Genomic DNA, 20,536 nt, shown 5'->3' with positions numbered 1-20,536 from the left:
CTATCATCAAACGGTGATAACTCACACGCACTCTCATCGATGTTAGTTCGCACCAACAAACAGCGCTTTCGACTCCTCAATCTCTCACCTCTCATCATCCCAGCTGTCCAATGTGTTTGGATATCATGTGGTGCCCAATGTGGTATTCTCAACACAATTGCATGATGGACAGATGTTGAATACTATGCTGGGACAGTCTTTGAAGGTCCAAATGAGAAAAAATGGCCAGTTTATGATTGTTGGTGATGATAGGTATATTGAGAGCAAAATATTTGGGAGTCATCTCGAGTGGCATTATGGTGCAAAGATTTATAGGCGTTTTATTGACTCACCTACAATTGCGTTAGATTGACTTGTCATTTACCCTGTAATAGTATTGCTACAATCACAGCGGCAAACATCCAAACCAAGAATGGTGTTTTGCACCTTATTGACACGGTGTTGTTGCCATCAACCGTCTGAGTGAACGACTCAATTCCTGACTATTACTGCAGGGGGTTTGCATCTTTCAGAGACTTTTTAAAAATAGACTTCACATTGTTTACGTATCTTAACAATCCAAAACATTTAATGCGCCAACAGGAAGTTGAATGTACACAAAGTTCTTTACCACAAGCCTTCGTTTATTTCACATCCATCACCCATCTATTTATATATTATCGTTTACGAGTCAAAACAGCTTGAGTCAGTTGTACCAGGCAAAGTTGAGCAGTAGATTGTGGGAGAGTCGATATAGCATCTACGGCAGCTTGACAATATGAAGCAGCCAGTTCTCTAGTTTTCGTTATTCCTGTTGATTGATGTACAAGTTTGTATGCCTAGAGCAGATGATGTGCGAGTATGAGTTTGATATGTCCACCGACGAGCACGATAACTATCATTGCAACAAACCACAAAAAACAAAGAACTTGTGATCTCGCATTGTTTATAACAAATCTTACCAATTCAGCATCACCAGCTTGATCGAACTTGCGTTCAATCAATGGCCATAGTTCTTGGAATTCATCAGCGGCGTATAGGACTGGCGCAGTAGCTAGACCTAGTTTCAAGTCAGCGTTTGCAGGTTTGCCCAGACCTTGAGCTGATACTGTGAAATCTAATAAATCATCCACCAACTATGTAGAGAGTGTGAGACGAGATAAGTCAGTTTTCGTGAATTTGACGTGTTGTTGTTGTTTTAGAGTGTGCGAGACACAAGTACAACATCCCTTCAGACTGATAGCAACGAAATGTGACATCATATCACATGCGTTCCGAATCCACAACGCCATTTTTTCTGTTCACGACCACAAAAGAGAGGAACAACAAAGCCAGCCAAGAGTGTTCGAAAGCACAATCGTACCTGAAACGCCAACCCCAGATTCTTCCCATACGAATAACTAGCATCCTGTATCTCTGGAGCACATCGTCCCAACACGGCAGCAGCTCTACAGCTCTTTGCAATCAGACTAGCAGTCTTCATATACGTCTTTTCCATATAATAATCAAACTTGGTCAATGTCTCTCCATTCGTCTTATCCAGCTGTGAATTCCTCAACTGCATAAACTCTCCCTCCACTAAATTCGATATGACTGTAGCTAATAGTTCTACGACTTCAGTATCTCGTAGTCGAGCGAGTGCGACTGATGCTCTGGCGAGTAGGAAGTCACCGGCTAGGATGGCCATCTTGTTACCGTATGCTGCGTTTGCTGTTGGTCTGTTTCGGCGAATGTCTGCGTCGTCGATGACATCGTCGTGTAAGAGGGAAGCAGTATGTATCATTTCGGTTATTTCAGCTAGTCGGCGTTGTGACGGAGTGATTCCGGGTGTTGATGTTGTCGTGTGTGGTGAGAATGTCACGCCGTCTCCTCGTGATATCTGGGTGTTGATTAGTTCGTCTTCTGTCATACTGCTAGATGTACTATATAAGCTGGTGTTATTACTTGTACTATTACCAGCGGTCAATACCTTAGGAGCTATACTGGTCGCCATTGACATGAGTAGTACAATTAATGGTCGAAACTGCTTGCCCTGCTGGCTGAAGTAGTAGTTCGATATTGTTTTCAGTACGGGATGACCGGATCCGAGCAGTTTCCTTATATTGTCGGTTATGATTGCTAGGTCCTTTCCTAAGAGTTCACGAGGGTTGATGACAGATCCGCCTGCAGGGTGGACTAGACCTTCGGCGTGCGCTATAGCCTGCGACCATGTCGGGGATGTGCTTGATGAGCGTATTTGTACAGTATGTGGTGCTTGGCTATATGAAGACGTGTGTTTGGATCTGTATGATGTGTTTGATGGTTGATTATGCGATCTCGATGACGAAGAGGGGAGTTGGGCCGTAAATGCTGATACGTGATAAGGTGATTTCGAGGCTGAGTAGTCCCTTTGAGTGCTTGATGCATGTGGTTGGTGATGCTACAGAAATTCGCGGAGATTGTAAGTTGGAGATTGTAAGAGATTTATCAAAACACGAGCAATACAACAATAGTGGAGCTAGAAGAGCCACTTCATATTCAGTGAATGAACTTACCAGTATTAGTCTACTCGAGGATGGGGATGATGTTCTTAGACGTGCAAGTCGACAATTTGCAACAACCAGACAAGTAGCTCCTTTCATGTTGAAAAGAGCGAATCGCAGCAGGCGGAATATGAGCTGGAATGGAGTGATGTATAGATGCGGGCTAAGATGCCTGCTCTATTCGAACAAAGCTTAAAAGGGCGAGCAAAACTACTGTGTTGAGTGCAAACGATTTCATCCGCAAACGACCAAACCCAAGCACATGAAACGGCTAGGCCGTAGTGAAAAGGTAGATCCTGACGTGTTGTTACGTGTCAAATACATGGCGATTCACTGTGCGATTGAGGCCGTTCGCATTTGTCAAGGATTGAGCAAGAGAAACATGCACCGAGGATCCTGTACAAGGTAGTCGATCGATTGCGTGCCAAAAATCTCTGAATTCGATATTTTATATTAATTCCTATATGTTCAGCGCTGTGGTGTCTCGCTCTCTCTCCTTCACTTCACCATAATCCTCCCCTTCCAATCTTTTTTTGTTTTGCAAAATCCAAACACACTTTTTTTTTTTCTTCAAACTTGATCAAAGACTTATAGCGTACGCTCAAAGCAACAAAATGCGACGCGACAAACCGATTAATACAAGCAGCACCAAGAAGCCTGTTGCTTTTAAACATCGACAGACCAATGGAAAACCAAAGCTATCACTTCCTCCTTCACTTTTGACATTGACAAATGGCAGCCAGATGCTTGGACGAAAACCAACAAAGCAAAAGAAGGCACACTACACCCCATCTACTACCAGAAAGGACGACATATACGAGGCCGACGACAATGCAAAGGACGAGACCAAGATAATTGGATCGGCATCAAACGGTAGACTCGATGATGTAGAGACATACGAGTTAGACGATGACGCCGTCATTGCTGACGAGGACGATGAAGAGATTGATGAATCGGATGCGTTTGATGAGGACGATGAGGTTAAATATGGTGAATTCTTTACGGCAAAGACCAGTAGTGACAAGACGAAGAAGACTGCTACCACTACCCGCACTACTTATGCTAATGGTAAAACATCATCCGCAGGCTATAAGCCATTAGATCTGAATGAAGATTCAGATGCTGATGAGCCGGAAGACGACCAAGACGACGAAGAAGAGTATAGTGATGGTAGTGACATGATGGACTTGTCTGAGCTACTCAATGACAAGCCTACTATAAATAAAAGGAATTCTACCACCAGTAATCCCATACAAGAACTGTTACTACCTGAAGATGATGATGCTAGTGATATAGAAGACGACGATGAAGATATAAGTGCTATGAGTGACGACGACGAAGAGGAAGAAGCCAGTGCTGACGAAGACGCCAATATCAACATGATGGACTTGGTATCTTCTTTAACTCCCGCCAAATGTCAACTCGTCGACCAAGATGCCACGTCAACACGTAAACGTCGTCATCGGACAGCCGTAATCACTGAAACATTCCCTGAATCCGAATTCAATCTTCGTAACAAGAAGTCATCCGATAGAAATAATTCTAATAGCAATAGTAATGGAATCGAATTAGCAGACCTCCTAGCCCCCTTAAAAGACACCACAGAATTCTCTGCCCTAAAAAAAAGTATATCATCATTCGAATCAGACTCTAAATACTCTCAGCCATTTGCTGCCCCGCTCCCGAAACGATTGCAGGATAAACAGACTAGACAGGCTGCTTATGGTGCAGCCAAGAAGGAAGTATCGAAATGGTCTTCGACTGTGCTTGCAAACCAGCTAGCTGATACATTATCGTTCCCGCTGAATGAAAGCTCGTCGGCGGTGCTGACTAGTAATGCGTTGTCTGCTAAATTCGAGCCCGGAAATGAGTTTGAGAAGGAAGTGTTTGGGATATTAGAGGCCTCGGATATGACTGAGAGGAAGATGGGAGAGTTTGAAGAGTTGGCTATGCAGAAGGTTTCTATGGATGAGGTATGAGTAGTTGAGTAAACTGAATTCGTAATACCAATTACTTGCGGGCTTGTTTTTCGTTATCACAAATCCCACTTTTTCGGTCTCGACCGAAAAAGCTCAACTGATTTGCTCACACTGCATTTCCATCTTCACCACATAGGTCATAAAACGCAGAGAAGAACTCTCAAAAATGCGCTCCCTCCTCTTCTTTCACGAACAAAAACAAAAAAAAATTGCTAAAATCAAATCAAAGACATATCGTAAAATACGTAAAAAGGAGTCTCTCGCGCGTAGTGCTGCTGCCCAAGAATCATTATCAGTACAAGATTTAATGAAACTAGATCCTGAACTGGCTCGTCAAAAGGTCGCAGAGCAGGAATTAGCTAGGATACAGGAGAGGATGTCGCTGAGACACAAGAACTCGGGTAAATGGGCCAAGAGTATGATTGGAAGGAGAGATGCTGATCCAGAGGTAACATAGACATTCCATATACGAGTCAATAACGTGGCGTTTTTTTGTTCTCTCTTAACAATCCAACACAACATCAAATATAGACTCGTCAAGCACTAATGGACCAGCTGCAACAACACGACGCTCTAAAGCGTAAAATGTCTGGTCTCGATTCCGACGAATCCTCTTCCGACGACGAAGACGATATCGAAGCCAACAAGATACTCGACGATGAATCCCACGATACATCCCTCCGCAAATCAGCAATCACATCCCTCAACCACCTCTCCCAAGAAATCAATAACGAAGCACCAAAAAAAGGTGTCTATGGAATGAAATTTATGCAAAAGGCGTTTGCGAAACAGCAGGAAGAGGCTGTAAGGGATGTACAAGATGCTGTTGAAGAGATGGAGCTCGAGGAGGAAGTTAGGAGGGCTGAAGTTGAGGGGCGGGATGTTGATGAGTTGCTATTAAAGAGGAAGAGTAGTAGAGAGAAGAAGGATGAGGAGAGTAAGAAGAGTAGTAGTGGGAGAGTCATATATGGGGCTGATTTGCCAGGTCGTGGGAAGAAAAGACTTGATGAGAGGATTGAGGAGGATAGCAGTGATAGTGATGATGAGGATGGACATGGCAAACCTGGGATGAAGCTAGGACGAGGTGGCTTGGCACTCAAGGTACATTAGGATATTTGGTGTCGAGGTTTTTTTTTTCGCGTCCCAACTCACTTTTTTGTTGCACAAAGGCATCAATGTCATCTGGATTTTCATCACGAGTATCAGGATCCATATCCATTCCCATGCCACAAAGGCTAAACTCAAATGTCGAACAAGTTCCTGCTTTGAAACCTATCTTTCAAGTTGAAGCTTTCACAGGTGAACCCTCATTGTGATTGCGTAGACTGGATTTCTTTTTATCACTATCAAAGACTTTCTAACTGACCAAAAACTGACGTTCCCCTACATTCATGCCAGATGATGCTCCTGTACAGTCCATACCACCACCACCAACTAAATCCCGCTCTGCATCTCCTCCTCAAGCCAAACAACCAGACCTTGACGATCTCATAACAATAGACAAACTCCCATCTGTCGTATCGCACAAAATCCAACACCAGCCTACATTCACAGAAAAACAACCACAACAAAATCCATGGCTCGCATCATCGTCAACAGTACCACTCCAGAAATCACTTAAAATATCACATACGCCACAATCTAAAACCGATAAGGCATTGACTAAATTATCTGTTGCTCGTAAAGACATTAAGAGTAAAGGTGGAGCCAAGGAAGACGACAATGAAGTGAGGATTGATATGACTGGTGTGAATGCTATGCAACTTAGTATGGCTGGCGGTGATAGGAAGAGGAAGGATGAGCCTGTTGTTGATGGATTGGAGAACAAACAAAAGAAGCTGAAAAAAGATGAAGCTGCCGATTTGCAAGAAGATGATGCAGTTGAATTGGAAGACTCAATGATTCACGTTTCAGATGTGAATGAATTGACTAGAAAGGATATTATGCAGATGGCTTTTGCTGATGATCATGTTGTTGAGGTACGGTGTTTGCAAGGCATTCAACACGCCCGTGTCATCCAACTGACTCTTTGCTTCTTCATATAGGAATTCGAAGAAGAAAAGAGACTAGCGCAAGATGAAGATGCTCCTAAAGAAGTTGATTTGACTCTTCCTGGATGGGTGAGTATAGCACTTCCTGACATATACCCTTTTTATACTTGAAGTCTAAGACACATTCCGTGTTCTCGTAATAGGGCTCATGGGGGGGCACAGGCCTCGCACCTCCGACAAAGAAAGTCATCGCCAAACCCAAACCACACGAAGGAGTTGAAATCAACAAGCGCAAGGACGCTAAATTGCAACATGTTATTATTAATGAGAGACGAGTCAAGAAGGTATGTCCGCCGTGGTTGAAATCAGTTTCATGCAGTTGGTAACTTCCGTTTTTTGACCCCAAATCCAACACTCTCCTGTTGCAAACATAGGCAGCGAAATTCATGCTCCCGCAACTCCCCTACAACTTTGACAATGCACAGCAGTACGAGCATACCCTACGGATGCCTATTGGTGGTGAATGGAATGCACCATCTGTGCATTTGAGTAATATACAGCCTCGTATTACGACCAAGCTTGGTGCTGTTATCAAGCCGCCCAAGCTGCCCAAGAGGAAGGGTGGGGGTGTGAGGAAGGCTGTTGCTTGAGAACGCAAATCACTTGCTAGCCTGAAGGGTTTTTTGGTTTGTATATATAGAAGGGTTAATGGTTCCAGAATATATGGTTTTGGAAATGGATGGGTTGAAGTGGTGGTTAGAGTTTGCTTGGAGTTGGCTATTTTGAACTGCTTTCATTTTCATTCTTTGTCAGAGAGCAGAGAGAAAGAAATAATTATTATACTTTGCATGCCAACAAGCGAGTAGCTCGAACACAACTAACGCTTCGAGATAGCTTACGTCGCCGTTGGACCATATATTGTCAGTCCAACCCTTAATCTTCGTCGAATTGGTTCACGTTTAGACGAAGTTTGGTCGCGAGAATAGCGAATATCACCTGTGAGGGAACAGAGAAACAAAATAATGTCACCACGACCTGTCATTAACCCTCTCCGTTTCAAATTGCCTTGTGATGGACCAGTGTATTATCTTTTCAATAAGCTAAAGGCTAAAAGCAAGGCCAAAAGCATTGGCGTTTGACCAGTTCCCTTGTGTTTGATCAGTCAGGGCAAAAAGTTGTCAGAATTCTTCCACGGATTGAAGACAGAAAAGTTTAATCATTCAAATCAACCAAGTTACACCATATCACGTCCCTGCAGTAGTAGTCGGTAATGATACAATTAACACAGAGACATTATGAGGATTCGTTAATAACTGATGCACAGATCGACCCAAAAGCAGTTCACATTCACCGCTTAAATTATCTTGTATTATATCCCAAGGTCCACATTACAAACACAGATTCAAAACCTCATGAAGTCGGCTTCCCAATCCTCAACGAATTGAACGATGTCATTAGTGGCGACAGTTTGTCCAAAAGACTCTGTATCTCAAGACCTTGATCATCACGTTGCCTCCTCAGTGATGCACATTCAGCAACCAATTCTTTTTCTCGTTGAGTGTGTTTGCCCTCTGTTGTTTTTAGATCATCTCGTAATGCCATAATCCTCAAGAAACAGGAGAGGTGTGAGAAGAACAGAATACCATTCGTTCGTACAGCGACACTAATGGAGTCCATTTGCTTAATTCTTTGTCAACAACGATACTTACTTGGCTTCGTACTCCCTCCTCAGACCTTCCTCACTATGAACTCTCCCTCTCAGACTATCCTCCAACCCAATAATTGTACCCTCATTCAATCTCAATTGTCTCGTCTTTAATTTCACAGTCTGTTCCAATCCACTCATCTGACTCTCTAATATCTTCAATTTAGCTTCGTAAGCCGATATCTTTTGTGAGGCTAGGGCTTGGGCTACATCTATTTCGTTTTGGGAGGATGCACGGATTTGGGAGAGTTGGACTTCAAAGTTTGTGAGAGCCTTGATGTGTTTCTCGATATCGTGTGATGACGATGTGGCTGTTGGTATCAGTAGATTTAGAGTTTCCGTAGATTGTGGTGTATCCGATGCCTATGCGGGACATGGTATTATTTTTTGTGGTGATGCAATACAACAACCGATACGAGACATACCACATGATACATAGCTGACACCAATCCATTGGCATATACAAGATCAACAGTCTCTCCATCTTGTAACGCTGTATGTATGATTTCAGCACATGTGAAGACCAGTCCATGTTCTAATGCACTCTCTCGCACAATTCCACTCAAAATATTCGATTTGAGTAGTATCACTGCAAATCGAATCATCTGACATACGAAGAGAGCGGTTTGTTAGATCTCTCCTGCAGAACATTCCTACGCCGCGAAGACAACATACCTGTCCTAGCGCATCACCATCTTGCGCAACAATATCCATCCAACTCTTAATCCTCTCGTCGATCCCCGTTACAAAAGACAAGTCATGATTAACCACTCGAATCAATTGCTCGAGTAAATCAATGCATGCAGTCACCAACACGAGTGATATGTCTCGTGTAGTCATTAGCACATTAAAGACTAGTTGTATTGTCTCGTTGAAATTCGATTTCGTTAGGAATTGGGTTAGAAGGGATTCGTCTGCGAGGAAGACGAGTAGTCGAAGCGAGTTTATCGCTATGGATCCATTCTACAGAAAGAGAGGGATGTCAGCAAGACAAAAAAGGATATTCCAGGTTGTCTGCAACGCCCATCTTACAGACTCAGAGAGCTGCTTAATTAAAGACCTGAAGAAGGATGTGTTTGTCTTGCTCTTGATACTTTGAGCAATCTTCTTTGACTTGAAGAGACTGGCGAGTATAGCTAATTGCGTTGGGTTTTCACCAGTTGATCTGTTTTGATGAAGGAAAGAGTATCAGTCTCTGGACTCCCAAGCAAATGACAAAAAGATGCCTGCAAAGATATTACATTGCAGACAAGTGTTTCAGAAGGACTGGTATTAGATCACCCAAATCGAATACTGGATCCATCCTTGCCATCCAAGTAGACATGATATCAATGAATTCAATGGCAAGTTGTGCTGATCGCGGTGGTAGATTCGTGCGATTCAGCGACCAGAGTACAGGATGAGACCGTTCCAGCATCCTTTTAGCAGTTTCACGATATCTAGCTGGTAGTATAGCAGGATATGAGTCCATTTCTCCACAGTTCCCGTCATTCGACCGTATCAACTCTACTCGCTCATACCAAAAAACAACCAGAGCTCCAAGACGTTGTTGATGACATCGATTGAAGTGGCATCAACCATTAAAGACTCGAATGTATCCAGGATCGCATTTAATGGGACTATATAATTCACATGTTTTGATTTGCAATTCGTCAAGAATGCCTAATGAAAAGCACGAAAGGCAAACATTAAAGTCTGGTGAACAATTATTTCAGTGACTTACAGATAGTAGCTGAGGCAGATCAGGTGGTAATGGATCCTTTCTACAGTTCTGAATGAGATCTTGGACTGGATCTATGCTGGTAATCATTGGAACGAAGCTTATCCAACTCAGCGAGAAAGATGTTTGGAGTCTTCACTGCGCAGATTTTAACACGCGCTTGCAATTCACATGATTCAAGAACTCATAACGCTGAACGTAATATTCGAAATATAGTTAATATACGTGAAGGTGGCTTGTATCTTTTCATTATGGAGGCCTTTATTTATACGCACGATCTATACTATTCACATTTCTTACAATTCAACATTCAATGCCTTTGAAGCTTTGAATCATCTTCATCGTCGACGAGCTTTAAGCTATTAGCCAGCACATCAACCTCATCTGGATGTTTCCCAATAGGCACCTTCAAAGGTAATCCAACGAAATCCTCTGTACCTGGCACCACATCCTCTTCCTCATCATCTCCAGCAGGCGTCTTATTATTCACACTACCAGAATCAGCAGCAGCCGATGCATGTTTCTTGGCAGTATCACTAGCTTGTTTGGGTGTAAAGAATTGTACACCAACTACAGGCTCATCCCATCTCGACAATTTAGCGGCACCACCACTGCTATTACTACCAGATTTGCGCAATGAGGGTACAGCTCTCGACCATCCATCTTGAGCAAACGGGTTTACGTGTTGACCGTATATTAGTTTGTGAATGGCTTCATCCCATTCAGCTATAGCTATTGGAGTTGGTGTTGGTTCTTTATGTGATGGATCACCCCATCCAGCTGGTATTACCACAGGATTGAATGGTTCTGATGGTGTTTGTGATGCCGTAGATGATGGTGATGATTGTGGTGTTTGTGATGGTGTACCAGTTAATGTAATAGGTTGATTGGCATCTATAGAAGCAGATTCGAGAGTGGACGACTTCTTCTTCCTACTCCTTGGTTTACGTTTCTTGGCTGGAGCTTTTGTCGTTACTATCGTGTCTGGTACTTCGACTGGTCCTTCTTCTTCCTCCTCTGAGCTGGCACCATCATTGAGTTTACTAGTTGAAGCAGTAGTCGGCAGCTCGTCTGCTTCCTTTATTCCTGGTTCTGTCGTCATTCCTTGTTCGCAAGTTTTCAAGAAATACAAAGCAAATAGACGTGTCGACGCAACTGGATCTTACAGAAAAGGAAGAAACAAAAGTGTATATCGATTCATTACGCGTAAACTGCGTATTACAGAAACTGAAGTCTCGATAGTCCACTTTTCTCGAACTGCACCGTTCGACTACACAATACAACGATATAACTTTGAACCATCAAACCATACAGAGAAGCGCAAAGTTGACCATTTCCGACAAGAAATTCGTACTGTTTGATATCTTATTACCTATTGCGACACCGGCTGGTAGGCATTCTTTGAAGCTTCTGCCACGACACGCCGTTCGCAATTAACATACGTTTTGCTGCCTATCAACCGTACTAGGGAAGCATTATCTTGGTTAAGTTCTGCGTATTGATGCTATGGACCCCTGTAATTGTTTCTACGATGAGCAAACTGTTGGAAATCGTCAACATTTGAAGAATGTGAACAATCAGTACTCTTTTTGCGAAAACTATTTTGTTACACTACTTTTCTTTGCATCTATAGAAATTGAAAACTACCTTTTTTCAACATTTCTATCACTCAACTCTTTGCTACCTATCACCCTCATCAGCTTTACCACCAACATTCACCAAAAACTGCTTTCCTTTTATGCTGCAGCACCACCACGATAACCTTGCTCTTCTGCAGCATTGTGAGCTACAGAATGCGCAGGTGAAGGTGCTGGTGATGATGGTGGCACAGACATTTGTTTCAAACCTCCTACTACACTACTCCAACTGCTGTTTGATTTGCCAGGACTGCCACGAGTATTTTTTGGACTGGTACTATTGGGGTTGTCGATGGTGATGCTACCACCAGCAGCAGCAAGCGAAGCATCAGTTCGTCGGTTGACCAAGTTGCCGTCCATGACAGATGAAGTCGAATCTGGTGATGGAGAGTTGCGAGTCGTTTCATAGCGACCTCCTTGGTCCATTAGTAAATTTGAATATAAAGGGTTATTGGGAGTACGATTCTCGTTACTACGTCGTCTGTTTGGTTCACCAGGACAGGGTTCCTCCAAATTCAAGATTTGATGAGGAGGTGACGAGAAGAAGCTAAAGTCCTTTGGTGGTGGTTGTATACGTTTTGGAGTAAATTGTGATGGTAGTGAAGACTGGCGAGGTCTGGTTGTTGTTGTCGTTGCTGCTGCTTGTTGTTGTGTTTGGGCAGCAAGCATGGCAGCATCTCGTAACAAGGTGGCTTCTTTGCTAGCACTTGTTGCATCACAAGTCAACCTATTTACAGTATTGTCCTTGTCGATACCAAAGTCATATACAGCGGGTACACTTGCAGATCGTGCACGGTTATTGCTGATTCCGGCGTCCGACGACGCTAGAAATGGATTATCGGCAGACGTTGCGGATTGTTGAAGTGCTGTAGTAGACGCACTGGTGCGTATATTTGGTGATCCACGTGGTTCGTGATCAAAGAGATGGGAGACTTTACGAGCCTGAGCTTCATGACCAAACCAAGAGTGTTGTTGACCAAGTATGCTGGGTGGATTCTGTACTTGTGGTACATTTGCCATCATGGCTGCAGCGTACTGTTTGGCTGATACTCTGTTGAAGGCTTCGATATGTCCATCAATTCGTTGGACGTATACCTAATGGGGGGAAAGCAGTCAAGACAAATGTCTACATCTTTTTGATCCAGATTGATAAGGGACATTCATCATTACCGAATAGAGTTCCTGTGATTCGACCTTGATGATTTTGGCTCCTTTGAAGGTACATTCTTCCAAAGAATAGCTTTCTCGTAGCTTGTCAAGACCCATCTTCCTCAAGGGAACAAAAGCAGGGTCAATAGCCATAGCATCTTGAAGAACATCCAATCGATCCTATTTGAATGGGTTCATCGTGTCAGTGACGATGGTGGTAGTGGTGGTTGCCAAAAAAAGATGGTTTGGGCGTCTCTGCCCATGATCACCTGAGAGATATTCCAAAAGTGTTGAATAGCTCCATCAGCCGCAAACATGACCCAGACATTGGAGGTAGTATATCTCTAAATGATCCCAAAGATGTTTGTTAAAAGTGATTGCCAAAGACCAACATCGCCAAGTCATCGACCATACCCTCGATTCAACAATCTTGCCACCTTTTCTCATCAGAGTCTCAAAAGAATCATCACCAGGACGATGAAGGACTTGTTTTGGCTCTTCAGCAGCAATAGCAATGTCTGTGCTTGTGCTCAAGGCTAGACTATCAGTAGTAGCTGAAGAATCCGACACGACTGGAGAAGTAGGAGGAGTGGGAGATACAGCCCTCGAGGCTTCGAGTATGGCTTCTACTTGTAGCGGTGAGGGATTCGCAGGAGCCAAGTAGGGCTTGAGTCGTTGTGGGGAGACATTCGTGTAGATAAAGACATCCCCATTTCCCATTTTAATGTGAATGGAGTAGTTGTCATTTCGGGACTAGGTTTGAATAAAAGAGTAAGTTTGTTTTGATTATTGTTTACCAATAAAAATAAATAGAAAGAAAGACTTGTCTTTTCTCACATGTCTGCGATGAGAGACGATTTGACCACCGCTCATCATCGAATCTTCAAAGCTGACTGTTGGGATCATTGCGTCAGGCAATGAGCTGCTATATCGTCTATATTCCGTCAAGCTTCCAGACTGCGTCACCGCCTTGTTCTCGGATCTCCTTGCTCTCTACTTTTGTTTATTTGAATGGCCGTTGAGTTTTGGAAATTTACCAAGGTCTGAACCTCTTACAGCCTACCGCGTCCGATGCTGCTAAACGTTACAGTGGACGCGCTTCATGTCGGTTAACAGACTCTATTGCTCTGTTTATACGTGGGAAACTCTCCATGTTAAACAGAGCTGAAGGCGTGTGGGAAGAAACAAACATTTGGAGGTAGATGCTGTCAATAATAAATTAATTAGATGAAACTGCCAGTAAAAGATTGAAAGGTCTCCTTGTTGGAGTAGTCAAACACGGAGTACAACCACAAACACCATCCATCAAGAAGACAACAGTGCTTCTCAAGTTCTGACCAGCAAATGAGCACCGAAAGAAAATAAAGCAACCTTGTAAAGATGCGGCGTCATGGAGTAATGAATTTAAAATATTCTAGATATACATGCTTCACCTTCTACTTTTCACAATTCGTCCTTGTCAGGAAGGGTTGCTTCAACAGTCCCTCCTTTAACAGCAGGTTTTCTTTCGCTGGACGTATTTGACCTTTTCACCTTTTCAGCAAATTCTCGAACTTCATTATCTATTCCTTCCCACTCAGGAAGGATTCGGCGAGCTCGGTCGAGTTTCGGCTCCTTGGTCAATGGATTATTGCACTAAACAGAGTGAAGACAAGAGCATTAGCGATCCTTATTGAATTCATTTGTTCTTGTACGACTTATGACGCACCAAATCTATTGTCTTGGCAGTCTTGAGTTCTTCATCGGAGCACCACGTCTCACACCATAACCTGATTAAAACAATAAATTTAGTTGACGCCAAGGCCAGAACAACTGAGACCGGCCGCAGGTCATTACCACTCTTGAGGCAGCGAAAATATAGGTATCTGATGCTGCATGTTATTAGGCAAGTCCTGGTCCAGATTAGCAAGCGAATTAGGATCAGCACTGAGCATCTGATACGACTGTCTTAATCGATCACCAGTGGCCTGCTGTCTAAACCTCACAAGATCAATGACGTATAGGGCACTAACATGAAATGTGTTGGTGAACTCATGTTGCAGCCTTCTATACAATTCAACAAAGCACAACAAACCTAATGTGATACGGCTTGCCATTTAAATGACTAGCCCAATACCCTTGCTTCCAGAATCGGAATCCGTCCATCTCAGTACGAGAAGCACAGAATGGGGTATAAGCATATACACGGCCTTTCAAATCCAACTCCATAAGCTCCTTCAAATCAGTACGGACTACTTGATCAGCATCCACGAAAATGACCTTCTCTAAACTGAGAGGGAACAAGACATCCAAAAAGAGAATCTTGTATCCCCATATCGTCCGTTGCTTTTCAGTCTGTGCTCGCAACCAATGAGGCCATTTGTCTGAAAGGAATCTTGTAAGCGAAAAGGACGGCTAAATACTAAGGACTGTGGTCCTTACATGTAACGAACTCATAATCAAAGTGATATTGTTCAGCCAATAGAGGCACGAAATCCTATTCGGAGGTTTGTCGGAAAAGCAAATATTGCGAATGTGTTTAAAGAATGTTGGTTGCTACCTTGAATGATGGAGACAAAAAGTCTGCAATCAACCAAAACTTGACCGGAGAATGCGTATTCCTAATGACGCTAACCATCATGATTCCCATAAAGCGCTCGTATAGATGTCCAGATGCAACAGAGAAAATGTTGATGGCAGTTCCATTTCGTTTCTTCTCCCTACCAGCCCACCTATATTGGTCAACCAAAAGAACAAGTTACTTGAGATTCACATGGCTTTGAAGCAGCAAATACAACACTTACGATCCTTTAATACTCTTCCACATCGAATTGTCCTCCTTCTCAGGTTCATCAGGTTGCAATACATCTTCATATTCCATGCCTGCTTTTCTCGTCACCTGCGCAAAAAAGGATATCAAACGAAATGAAAGTGCTATCATCACAGAACAAGAGCTCAACTCTTACCACAGGGAAGAGAGTAACACCTTCGAAACTACTGACTGCAATTTTGGATCCTTCTGTACCCAATAAAGAATCAGTAGCGAGATTCCGTCTTGAAGAGTATGAGTCAGCAGCCGACACCATTTCAAACAAGTCTCTTGATCGACCTGGACGTATTCGTAAATCTAGGACTCCTGGGAATGCCTTTAATTGCAAATATCCCAAATTCGACATGGTTATGGTGTCCTCCATGTCTGGTTGACTTGGAGTTCCAAGAATGAATTGGAGTCCACGTGGCGGTTGATTGTTGCTCAAGTCTCGAGCATGGCCTAATGGTTTGAAGAGGTATGAGAGATAAAAAAGGCCATGACGGAATGACATAGTGAGACCTCACCTTCAACAAGTATATGCTTCAGCTCGAAAATAGCTTCAACACCCTTCACGCTTGAAGCTGCATCTAACTTAGAGAGTTTGATGTTGTCCAAATCATGCTTGCAGGATATAGCAGAGACCACCCACGCATTAGGAACTATAAAAAAAGAAACATGAGTCGTGGTGAAAAACTGTCGGGGTTCCCGACGTTTGCCTACCATCATAACCCAAAGTCAATAGAGGGTCCATTGGCATATTGTCAAACCGAATATGTGAATGTTCAAGGTACCTACTCACAACAAACATGTCTTCCAAAGTCCATGTATCTCGTGCAAAAGAAAATACATTTGTCATACCCTTTGTCATCAAATGCTGGCTCAGCGTCAATCAAGTATCTATAGAATCGCTTGACAGGTGCTTGAGACAGCTTTGCAACTGGAGCGAGACGGACTTCAACATGTGTCTTGTCTAGCTGTTTCAACACCTAAAAGAAGGAGTAGACATGGCGATCAGAGTGATCGAATTTCGATTGTCAAGTCTTTGGAAGACAAGGAACGTACATTCAAAATCGCCGAAATCTTTTGAGCAGCATGACTTGCAGGATCAATGACTACCAGGACTCTCAGATAGGCTGCATCAGAAGCAGGTGAGTTCAAAAAGGTCCTATCACGATTGAAATTAACGGTCTGTAAATGCATCTGACCGGTTGACATCAATCTCCTCAAACTTACAAATGCGGAGTAGTGTCCTGCTTGATAGAAAGAAGCCATTCAGGAACACGACTCTTTTGATTTGTGTACATGCTACCAGCTGAAATGTCTGTAACAGATCCAGCTACTACAGACTGCACTTTTAGCATAACGGTTGCTATACTAATATGAAAATGGGTAAGCGAAGAAAGCCATGGGAATCGACAACCAACTCACGTTGAATCCGACCAGGTACTAGATGAAGGCACCGCTTGAATCTTTTCCCATAGGCCAGCAGCACGTTCCTTGCGTTCTAGATTCACAAGTAAATGGAAATCATCTTCATTCAACAACGATGCTTCTGTCAGTGGTCCAACAACCTGATACAGAGCAAAAAATTGAGTCGGTTTATAAGTATACACGTCGAGTGAACTGTTATACTTACTCGACCATTGATAACAATCATAACTGATTCAGGAGCTATAGAGAGTCCATCCAAAATGAAAGATTTCATCCTGTTCTGCGCTTGGGTATCTAAAACCTTGGCTGATTCCGGCAGTGATGGTTTCTTCTCTTCCAAATAAGCCATAATGTAAGACTCGATATTATCGATGGTCAAAGCATCCCCTGCCAGAGCCAATACATTATGCAGAGCAGGTATTACATCGCTGGATGCTCCATTATGGAGGAATGCAATACGTATTCTATCAGCGGATTTCTGCACAACAAAAATCAGCTGCATCTCGGAAGATTTTTTCACAAACATCATACCAAGGACTTGATGGCATTCAGAGCAAGCTGTGCTCCACTATTAGTCGTGAAATCAGCAACAAGCCAAATAGACATGGGAGCCAGACCTGATTCCTTAGAATCTACAATCAAAAAAGAGTTTGCAAGAAGCAGTGAGAGCATGCGTGCAACAGAATAGCAACTTGTCACTTACAAGACGACGACAGATATTTCAGATTGTCGATTACCCCATAATCATCAGCCTGAGCTACATCCACCATTTTAAGAGGGAATGTATCTGAAATGAATATGTACTCATTTCTACGCGAGTTGACACTAGGTAAATCCATAAAGAGCTCGAATGGATCTGTTTCGTCTGTGATCTCCTCCTCCATAACCTGAGTTTGCAATTACGTCCAAAAGTAACGAATCAACGATCAACGTCTACCCAGACGACTGTAGCACATCAAGATCTTACTTTTCGAATCAGGAAATCGATATGAGAAAAGTATGTTTGAACCATTTTTTGTTGATATGCCTGAAAGTGGTTGGGGTGAAAAAAAGATGGGCGAAAAAGCGTGCTGCATCATGGCTTTCATATCATAGGGTAATTAGTGTACCTCATCTGCATCCAAGTAAACACCATTAACAAATATGGCACCCAATTTGGCATTGATTCCAAGACGGCTCATAAACTTTTTGACGGATTCAACCTCGCCGTCAACCGTTTGCTTGACTGTTGCCAAAGCAATACTTGGTGACAGCCGAGACCATACTGCTGTGATGGCAGTCGCTAGTTCTGAAGGAGGCAGCTTCTTCTGCAGTTCAGGCAGGAGCTACCGAGATTGGAGAGTGTGAGACTATGCATCAAAGGTCACATCTTCGGTGCAAATTGAAGACATACCGCTTGTAACAAAGCTTTGGCTTCTTTTCGAGTTTCATGATGTAGTGCATACAAGACAAGCTCGGTAACGAGGATGTCTGTAAACGAAAACAAGTCAACTTATCGAGTGGAATCTTCATCGCGTCAAAAACACCCAGGACCTACTCGTTTCATCTGTAGTATCTATCACCGGCACGATACCCATTCGAATAGGTATATCTCGATCAATATAAGCCAAACTCTCCAAGACCATTCTCAGCTGCTCTGGTATTGCGAGATTCACGGCATATATAGTCGACACAAAGTTCTTCCTAATGTATTTCATCTGACCGGGAAAACTAGGCCTCAACAACTATGTGCAGCAAGTGTCAGAACCCTGAGCGAAGCGAAAAAATTACTGTCAGGTTACTCCCATCAGTACCTCTTGCACAGAATCTTGAAAACGTCCCAAGTATCTCTTATCTTTAGCCAAATCATTCCACCAAAAGACTGCATCACTACGAACATCAAACATTTGCCCAAGAGATGTTGCATCAGCTCCAGGGTCAGACTGTCCAATGGTGGAGAGCAAATCTATGGCGGTTTCAGGCGTGAAGCCCAAGGATACCAATGACGAGACCAATCGATGCTCTGACTTGAGGGTTCTCAGTAATCTGTTAACAATGCAAGGTTAAACTGGTGACATTTACTTCCGGTGAAATCCTTTATTTAGCTTCGCGGTCTTACTGAAAGGCATTAATCGTCTCCAGATCTAGTTCCAAGCCATTCACGGATATGCCATGCTTCACACGTGCATCTGGATTGAGCGTCGTGCTTTCCTCTTCTTGAAACCGAGAGGTTACGCTAGAGCGGTATAGTGGCTGCAGTGTCGTTGCAGCAATCAGATGAGCATATCTTGGGAAATCCTGGGATACTCGTTGTAGAGCGTCGAATGGATTAGATGATGTCATGACATATTGGCTAGCCTTCAAAGACAAATCTATTTCGAAAAAGGGGTTGGCGACAAAAAACAGGAAAGATTGTATCCTGAATTGTGTGGTCACCAGCAATCTCATCAGCTTTCAGAACTTGTATAGTAGGTTGAGCACTTGACAGTATGTCCTCTGTGTCAACTGGCCCATCACCACTCCGAGCACCAGGAGAAAGCACGGTTTGATCTTGGGCTAGGTTCCGAAATGATGTCAAATAAAATGGCAGCGACTGAAATCACGATTGTGCTTACATGTATCAATGTTGCGATCATCTGTAACGAGATACTCTGTACTTTTAATGGCCAGCTCCACGCCATATCCAGACACGTATAAAGTGTCGTTCTGTGGTACAGGTGGAGGCCTGTACCTCAATACATAAAATATCAAACCGTTGTCTGCCTTAGTAGTCAGAGCGATGTGCAACGGTAGATATTCGCCGGTAGTCAAGTCTGCATATAGAATGGCAGTAGGAAGACGTTTCCCGTGGTTGCCAGCAGCGGTATAAACATGATCAATTGGCAATAATTTACGAGGGTCGCTAAAACGAGAGTTGGGACAGTTATGTGATGCTGCCGAGATCTAACGCTTTGATTCACGTTTCTTACCTATTCACCTTCTTCATAGCGACGGCTGAGAAGCTCTCCACATCACAATATTGAGTTCCATACCAATCCACCCAATTTCGACAATCAGACTTCCACTTTGTTGAAGCCTGTTGCACCACGGTGCTTTCATAATATTGAAAATGGGCTTCTATAGCAGGTGCAAATTCGTGTAGTGATAATGATAACTTTAATAGATCTAAGGCAGCAGGACCAGACAACAAGTTTGAGCTTTTGTCGTCTGCCAATAGTTTTAGAGCCCCGTGATACACTTCCTTGGGAGTGGTCAGTTCGTATATGCTAGATTCACTCAATAAGGTTAAGAACGGGAACAAGGCACTTGTATTGTCGCGTGAAATGAATTCACTAGCAAGTTTGACAAAAGTTGATGTTAGCGATTTGATTTTGACAGATCATGGATTTACCTGCATATAAAATAAGCGCTGATTTTGCAATTTAAAATGAAAAATCATACGCTATTTGAGGTAGAAGTGGAGGTGCCTTCCATGGAGTTGTCAACCAAGTTTGAATTGCCGGATGTGAAAGGGTTGGCAGAGCATAGAGAAACACGACTCGAAGGGCAAGATACGACGTATGGCTCAAACAACGCATCGTCGAATAGATCTATCTCTCTCCGACAGTTTGATTCAAGGTGATGCTTGAGCCCAAGACCTGAACAAGTTGTCC

General features: G+C 43.2%; 4 protein-coding genes across 4 annotated transcripts; 1 reads left to right on the top strand and 3 right to left on the bottom strand.

Moving 5' to 3' along the window:
• Window positions 1-656: 656 nt before the first annotated feature.
• SmJEL517_g05701 (uncharacterized protein) lies at window positions 657-2,600 on the bottom strand (the record flags this gene model as incomplete). The annotated part of the gene is made up of 4 exons (XM_031171627.1): window positions 657-818; window positions 942-1,115; window positions 1,343-2,398; window positions 2,514-2,600. The coding sequence occupies 4 exons, from the start codon at window positions 2,598-2,600 to the stop codon at window positions 657-659; spliced, it is 1,479 nt and encodes a 492-aa protein (XP_031022407.1).
• Window positions 2,601-3,244: 644 nt separating this feature from the next.
• Window positions 3,245-7,121, top strand: SmJEL517_g05700 (uncharacterized protein; the record flags this gene model as incomplete). The annotated part of the gene is made up of 8 exons (XM_031171626.1): window positions 3,245-4,474; window positions 4,617-4,928; window positions 5,012-5,581; window positions 5,650-5,779; window positions 5,879-6,459; window positions 6,526-6,600; window positions 6,675-6,815; window positions 6,906-7,121. The coding sequence occupies 8 exons, from the start codon at window positions 3,245-3,247 to the stop codon at window positions 7,119-7,121; spliced, it is 3,255 nt and encodes a 1,084-aa protein (XP_031022408.1).
• Window positions 7,122-7,881: 760 nt separating this feature from the next.
• Window positions 7,882-9,986, bottom strand: SmJEL517_g05699 (uncharacterized protein; the record flags this gene model as incomplete). The annotated part of the gene is made up of 8 exons (XM_031171625.1): window positions 7,882-8,077; window positions 8,181-8,539; window positions 8,602-8,781; window positions 8,852-9,139; window positions 9,209-9,341; window positions 9,418-9,619; window positions 9,697-9,838; window positions 9,900-9,986. 8 exons carry the CDS (start codon window positions 9,984-9,986, stop codon window positions 7,882-7,884), a joined length of 1,587 nt encoding a protein of 528 aa, XP_031022394.1.
• A 4,139-nt stretch (window positions 9,987-14,125) lies between these two features.
• SmJEL517_g05698 (uncharacterized protein) lies at window positions 14,126-20,461 on the bottom strand (the record flags this gene model as incomplete). Its single annotated transcript, XM_031171624.1, has 27 exons — window positions 14,126-14,317; window positions 14,391-14,451; window positions 14,519-14,689; window positions 14,757-15,045; window positions 15,104-15,158; window positions 15,222-15,393; window positions 15,466-15,560; window positions 15,628-15,932; window positions 15,998-16,132; window positions 16,194-16,264; window positions 16,332-16,459; window positions 16,536-16,638; window positions 16,707-16,847; window positions 16,902-17,044; window positions 17,110-17,382; window positions 17,436-17,536; window positions 17,608-17,791; window positions 17,872-17,931; window positions 18,014-18,229; window positions 18,298-18,374; window positions 18,442-18,628; window positions 18,698-18,929; window positions 19,003-19,255; window positions 19,320-19,439; window positions 19,499-19,785; window positions 19,853-20,215; window positions 20,325-20,461. 27 exons carry the CDS (start codon window positions 20,459-20,461, stop codon window positions 14,126-14,128), a joined length of 4,551 nt encoding a protein of 1,516 aa, XP_031022395.1.
• Between the last annotated feature and the right edge of the window lie 75 nt (window positions 20,462-20,536).

This window comes from Synchytrium microbalum (genome assembly GCF_006535985.1).
Source record: "Synchytrium microbalum strain JEL517 chromosome Unknown SmJEL517_scf0055, whole genome shotgun sequence".
In the NCBI taxonomy this organism is placed as follows: domain Eukaryota; kingdom Fungi; phylum Chytridiomycota; class Chytridiomycetes; order Synchytriales; family Synchytriaceae; genus Synchytrium; species Synchytrium microbalum.
The sequence above is the reverse complement of the archived record's forward strand: the minus strand, read 5'-3'. Positions and strand labels throughout refer to the sequence as shown.